Source organism: Chrysemys picta, chromosome 1 (assembly GCF_011386835.1).
Source record: "Chrysemys picta bellii isolate R12L10 chromosome 1, ASM1138683v2, whole genome shotgun sequence".
Taxonomy (NCBI): Eukaryota; Metazoa; Chordata; order Testudines; family Emydidae; genus Chrysemys; species Chrysemys picta.
In genome coordinates, this window is record NC_088791.1 from 252416128 (window position 1) to 252423004 (window position 6877).

Here is a 6877-nt window from a genome sequence, read left to right on the forward strand (position 1 = left end):
GGCTAAGCCTCACTCTCTTTTATTACACCAGAGAGCCGCTAAGTTGGAAAGGATTTTGATTTAGATTCCAGCATTAAAATTAAATCACACATCCTAAGGAAAAATGATCTGTAATAATGGAAGTCACACACAGGGGGATTGAAAGTGCTATTGAATAATGAAGAAAAAAACAGTTGCAATGAATGTAAGGGCCCAATATGATTTAATGACTAGATATTTCAGAAAGCAATGTCTCCTGTCAGTGTTTTCTATTGATGGCCTGAATATTATCAAACAAATCATGTGAAATATGAATATCATTAAGTGCAAATGAATTATTGCCTTTTGATTTGGGTTGCCTCATTTTATGGCTGTGCTCTAGGAAAGAGTTACATGTAGAGGGGTGATTTTCAGTGCACCGTACAGGATGAACTCATTGAGCCTCCAGGGCTCCCGGCAGTAAATGTACTTCCATTTTGTAAAGTATTGCACTGTGACACTGGCCACTGGGTAGTGAGATTATATATCATTCCAATACTGGCATCTTTGCTGTTGCTCTCACACCAACAGCACCATTGGTGATTTTATTGGTTAACACAATTTTCCCAAAACAAACTAGTAATCTATTTCTGTTTTGATGCCATTTGCTTTTTAATTTTTATGTCTTTATTGTTTATTTGATTTGATTTTTTTTTTTCATTTTAAAATTCATTTTAGCGGTAATTCAATTTTAAAAAGAAATAGGACTGTTGGAGTGAGGGATTGCGGATTCTGGGGGCAGGAGGGATTAGAATTGTCTGCACCCAAACATACATTTTCAGTCATTTGACTGGTCATCAGCAGTGAATGGGGGATGGCTCCATGGATACTCCTGAAACCATCACCAGTGGACATTGTTCATGACTCACATTGTTATGCAACCTCGCAATAGTTTGACTCCCATGACTCCAACTCCATTACTTTCCACCATAAGAATTACACTCATACCCTTCCCCCACCAAAAAAATCCATACCCAGCCAATCAGCCAGAACAATATAAATAACCCTGACACAAATCAACCACACAACAAAATGATTCTAAAAATCTAAAAAAAAAAACCCCAAAACAGATTTTGCATCCTGAAAATGGAGACATGACGAAGATTAGATGAAACCCACTCAGGATTTGGCTTTTGTTATTGATTTTATGTGGAAGGCCCTCCAGATCTATGGTGATGGCAGCAGACAATTAGGGTAGATAGCAAAGATAGATAAACTCTTCTTATTTAGCCACTTCCAGGGCGTCTGAAATTGTCACCAGACTCTGGCCTCTCTGATTTTATTCTGTTTTTTGTGCAATTGGGAAAGGAAAATTTAGGTTTTATCACAAAAAAAGACATATAAGAAAAGAGCACTGTCACAATCTGGAGCATATGCATTAAAGATGACTGAATACCCTACAAATTATTGGTTAAATAATTAATTGGCAGCTGATACGGGTTTACCTACAATGCCTATAACGGCACACAAATTACAGCGTATGTGAAAGCAGCACCAAAAAACAAAAAAACAAAAAAAACAAACACACTAAATGGAGCATGGTTGTCAATATGTCCATTCCATAAATTGGCAACAGAAAATTAATTGAAAAGAATCCTACAATTTATATGGGGGATTGTATGTAACTGTATGCCATTTATATGGCTGAGAACACCTAGTTAGGTTCTAAGCATACAAAAGTGCTTGAGTGATTTAGGAGTCTACGTCCGATTATCTAAAGTGTCTTAGGAAGTTGGGAGTCTAAGGCCTGGTCTACACTAGGCATTTATGTCGAAGTTAGCGCCGTTACATCGAATTAACTCTGCACCCGTCCACACCACGAAGCTATTTAGTTCGACATAGAGGTCTCTTAAATTCAACTTCTGTACTCCTCCCCGACGAGGGGAGTAGCGCTAAATTCGACACGGCCATGTCGAATTAGGCTAGGTGTGGATGGAAATCAACGCTAATAGCTCCGGGAGCTATCCCAGAGTGCACCACTCTGTTGACGCTCTGGACAGCAGTCCGAGCTCGGATGCTCTGACCAGCCACACAGGAAAAGCCCCGGGAAAATTTGAATTCCTTTTCCTGTCTGGGCAGTTTGAATCTCATTTCGTGTCTGGACATCGTGGCGAGCTCAGCAGCACTGGCAACGATGCAGAGCTCTCCAGCAGTGATGGCCGTGCAATCTCAGAATAGAAAGAGGGCCCCAGCATGGACTGATCGGGAAGTCTTGGATCTGATCGCTGTGTGGGGCGATGAGTCCGTGCTTTCCGAGCTGCGCTCCAAGAAACGGAATGCAAAGATCTACGAGAAGATCTCTAAAGACATGTCAGAGAGAGGATACAGCCGGGATGCAACGCAGTGCCGCATGAAAATCAAGGAGCTGAGACAAGGCTACCAGAAGACCAAAGAGGCAAACGGACTCTCCGGATCCCATCCCCAGACATCCCGTTTCTACGAGGCACTGCATTCCATCCTAGGTGCGGCAGCCACCACTACACCACCACTGACCGTGGACTCTGAGGATGGGATATTGTCCACGGCCGGTTCCTCGGACATGTTAGCGGACAGGAAAGATGAGGAAGGAGATGAGGAGGACGAGGCAGTCGACAGCGCTTACAACGCTGATTTCCCCGACAGCCAGGATCTCTTCATCACCCTTACAGAGATCCCCTACCAACCGTCCCCAGCCGTTAACCCGGACACAGAATCTGGGGAAGGATCAGCCAGTAAGTGTTTTAAACATCTAAACATTTATTTTTAACAGAACAGGAATATTAAGAATAACAACAATGGGTTTCTCATGATTAGTGTGCCCTAGGTGCTTAACGTTTCAGTCCTGGGCAGTTCAACTATTGAAAAAATATCTAACAATGTCCGGTTTAGCATGATTGTTCTGCCCAAGCCGCTCTACTGTTTAGTCCCTGCCAGTGCAGCTACAGTAAAATGCGGTCTATATGTCCGGGGATAGAGCAGAAATCCTCCTGGGACATCTCGAGGAAGCTCTCCTGGAGGTAATTGGAAAGCCGTTGCATCAGGTTCCTGGGGAGAGCGGCCTTATTGGGTCCTCCGTAGTATGACACGTTGCCGCACCACGAGACAATCAAGTACTCAGGGATCATTGCCCTGCACAGCAGGGCGGCATACGGCCCTGGTCTTTGGAGGCTTTCCCGAAGCATTCTTTCTTTATCGCTGTCTGAGATCCTCATCAGGGTGATGTCGCTCATGGTGACCTGCTTTGAATTAGGTAGGGGAATGTTAGTGTTGGGACTGCTTGCCCGTTCCTTTACAGAACTGTAACCGCTGGTTTGCAGCCACGCGGTGGAGGCGGGAGAGGGGAAGCCTACAGGAATTGTTCCCGTGGACAGCCGCGAGGGGGTGGGACAGGGGCAGAGTTCCTGCTTGCCGGATTGCTGGCAGCAGGGACTGACATTGCTTTCAATGTGAAAGGAGGCCAGTGCTAATATTAAAGTTTTAAGCTGCCACAAGTCTACGGCTTACCATGTCTGCCTGCTACACAAATTCCGGTGTCCTGCCCCGCTTCTCAGATCTGCTGTGCAAGACCCCAGGCACTGAATGCGAAGGCCGAGAATTTGACCTTGTCCTGAGTGCGCATGTGATAGGTGCTGTGCATGGTCTTGTTCACAGAGAAAGACTATGTTCTTTGTTCACAACTACATTTATCTTTCTGAGGAATTCACTCCCTTTTTCCCATTCCCACAGCCACATCTGCGACTGTCTCACAACCTAGCCTGGCATCACACTCCCAGAGGCTAGCGCAGATTAGGCGTAGGAAGAAGAGGACACGGGAGGACATGTTCTCGGAGCTTATGGGCTGCTCCCGAGCCCAGGCAGCACAGCAGACCCAGTGGCGGGAGAACTTGTCCCAAATGCACCAAGCACACATGGAACGGGAGGAGAGGTGGCGGCAGGAAGACCAGCAGGCGACTCAAACGCTGCTTAGACTAATGAGCGAGCAAACGGACACGCTCCGGCGCCTTGTGGATGTTCTGCAGGAACGGAGGCAGGAGGACAGAGCCCCGCTGCAGTCTATCTGTAACCGCCCTCCCCCGCCACCAAGTCCCATACCCCCCTCACCCAAAGTGCAAAGAAGGAGGGGCGGCAGAGTCCGTGCAAACTCTCACTCCACCCCTGCAGACAGCTCTAGTAGTAGAAGGCTCTCATTCCCCAAAATTTGACAAGTTCTTTCCTTCCCGCCTCACACAAGCCCCCGTCCAAGTTTCACCTCCCAGTTCCATGTGTAGTTGCTAATAAAAAATACGTTTCTGTTAATTACTGTTTCCATCATGTTCTTTTGGAGGAGGGGGGGAAGGGGGTTGGTAATTGGACAGGACAGTCACCTTTGGCAGGGTACATAGGCGGGGGCAGGTCCAGCAGCAGGGCACATACACAGTGCAGTCACTAGTTACCCTGGTCAGTCTGGGAGGTGGTTTTCATGTTCTGTGGTGGGGGGTGGGTTGCTCTGTGACTTTGTGGCGGGGGAGGGCAGTTACAGATCTTATGCGGCGGTCCTTATCCTGGATCACAGAGCCACGCAGCAGGGGATCTGTAACCGTCCTCCTCCTGCCACAAAGTCACATAGCCCCCCCATACACACAGTCCCGATCAGGAGGGGTGACAGGCTCTGTTGAAACAACCAGTCCACCACAGCGGAGCCTGTCAATCCTGGAGTTTAGAAGCGTCATTTGCGTCACTACACTACACCCGCTCCCCACCACAGTCTGCATCCCAGGTTTAAAAATTTCCCGCGAAAACAGTAATAAAGAAAACGGTGTTCATTAACAAAGTAGAAGTGATTTTATTTCTAAACGTGTGTTGGAAGGGGGTGAAGGGGGTATGTAACTGGAGAGGATAGTCAACATTAACTGGGTAAAGAAACGGGGGCAGGTTCAGCTTCTCTGTACACTAACTTAAAAGTCACAGGTTACCCTGCTCAGTCAGGAACCTAGCTTTCAAAGCCTCCTGGATGCACAGCGCGTCCCGCTGGTCTCTTCTAATCGCCCGGCTGTCTGGCTGGGCGTAATCAGAAGCCAGGCTATTTGCCTCAACCTCCCACCCCGCCATAAAGGTCTCCCCCTTGCTCTCACAGAGATTGTGGAGCACACAGCAAGCTGCTATAACAATGGGGATATTGGTTTCGCTGAGATCACAGCGAGTCAGTAAGCTTCTCCATCTCCCCTTGAGACGGCCAAAAGTACACTCCACCACCATTCTGCACTTGCTCAGCCGGTAGTTGAAGAGTTCTTTTTCACTGTCCAGGGCGCCAGTATAGGGCTTCATGAGCCAGGGCATTAGCGGGTAGGCTGGGTCCCCGAGGATGACTATAGACATCTCCACATCCCCAACAGTTATTTTGTGGTCCGGGAAGTAAATACCTTGCTGCAGCCGTCTAAACAGACCAGAGTTCCTGAAAACACGAGCGTCGTGAACCTTGCCCGGCCATCCGACGTAGATGTTCGTAAAACGTCCCCTGTGGTCCACCAGTGCTTGCAGCACCATGGAAAAGTAGCCCTTTCTGTTAATGTACTGGCTGGCCTGGTGCTCCGGTGCCAGGATAGGGATGTGAGTTCCATCTATGGCCCCACCGCAGTTTGGGAATCCCATTGCTGCGAAGCCATCTATGATCGCCTCCACATTTCCCAGGGTCACTACCTTTGACAGCAGTACATCAACGATTGCCTTGGCTACTTGCATCACAACAACCCCCACGGTAGATTTGCCCACGCCAAAGTGGTTCGCGACTGACCAGTAGCTGTCTGGCGTTGCAAGCTTCCAGAGGGCTATGGCCACTCGCTTCTGGACAGTCAGGGCTGCTCGCATCTGGGTGTCATTGGCTTCAGGGCAGGGGACAGCAACTCACAAAGTTCAAGGAAAGTTCCCTTCCGCATGCGAAAGTTTCGCAGCCACTGGGATTCATCCCAGACCTGCAGCACTATGCGGTCCCACCACTCAGTGCTTGTTTCCCGGGCCCAGAATCGCCGTTCCACGGCATCAACATGACCCATTGCCACCGTGATGTCCTCGGCGCTGGGTCCCGTGCTTTCTGAGAGGTCTGTGCTACTCTCAGACTTCAGGCCCTCACCGCGGTGCCGTAGCCTCCTTGCCTGACTTATCTGCATCTGCCTCAGGGAAAGGTGGATGATAAGCTGCGAGGCGTTGAGAACGGCCACAACTGCAGCGATGGTCGCAGCGGGATCCATGCTCGCAGTGCTGTGGCGTCCGCGCTGTCACTGACTAGAAAAGTGCGCGAACTGATTTCCCGCCGGCGCTTTCAGGGAGGGAGGGCGGGAGTGATGGACGGATGACGACAGTTACCCAAAAGCACCCTCGACACATTTTTTTTACCCAGAAGGCATTGGCGGCTCCACCCAGAATTCCAATGGGCAGCGGGGACTGCGGGAACTGTGGGATAGCTGCCCACAGTACACCGCTTCCAATGTCGACGCTTTCCCCGTTAGTGTGGACTCACAAAGTCGAATTACTGTCCTTAGTGTGGACACACACGTTCGACTTTGCAATATCGATTCAAAGAATTCGATTTAAGTAAAATCGAACTACTCTTGTAGTGTAGACATACCCTAAGCCATTTAGGTGCTTTTGAAAATGTTACACCTAATCACTCATGCTTCAAGGCATAAGCCAATCTTATGGGGGTTACGAAGACGCTTCCTCCAAGGACATACTATTCCATGATTTCCACTGCAGGGTGTTTTGCACATTTCTCTGAATCATCTGGTCCTGACAAATCAGAGCCATATATTTGATTATTATCAGAGACAGGCTACCACTCTCAGAGATGTGGACTACTGGTCTGATCTGATCAGACAATTTCTGTGTTAAAAAAGTGAATGTACAG

At 48.5% G+C, this 6877-nt stretch overlaps 1 protein-coding gene across 1 annotated transcript; it reads left to right on the forward strand.

Annotated features, from left to right (window-relative positions):
• Positions 1 to 1983: 1983 nt before the first annotated feature.
• LOC135980813 (myb/SANT-like DNA-binding domain-containing protein 1) lies at positions 1984 to 4568 on the forward strand. Its single transcript, XM_065581035.1, has 2 exons — positions 1984 to 2729; positions 3724 to 4568. The coding sequence occupies exons 1-2, from the start codon at positions 2153 to 2155 to the stop codon at positions 4197 to 4199; spliced, it is 1053 nt and encodes a 350-aa protein (XP_065437107.1). The 5' UTR covers positions 1984 to 2152; the 3' UTR covers positions 4200 to 4568.
• Positions 4569 to 6877: the final 2309 nt, after the last annotated feature.

Bases quoted from the DNA above. Each gene is read 5' to 3' on its own strand.
- LOC135980813 (XM_065581035.1), top strand. From the start codon at position 2,153: ATGCAGAGCTCTCCAGCAGTGATGGCCGTGCAATCTCAGAATAGAAAG. The intron at 2,730-3,723 runs GTAAGTGTTTTA...CCATTCCCACAG, and splicing joins ATCTGGGGAAGGATCAGCCA to CCACATCTGCGACTGTCTCA.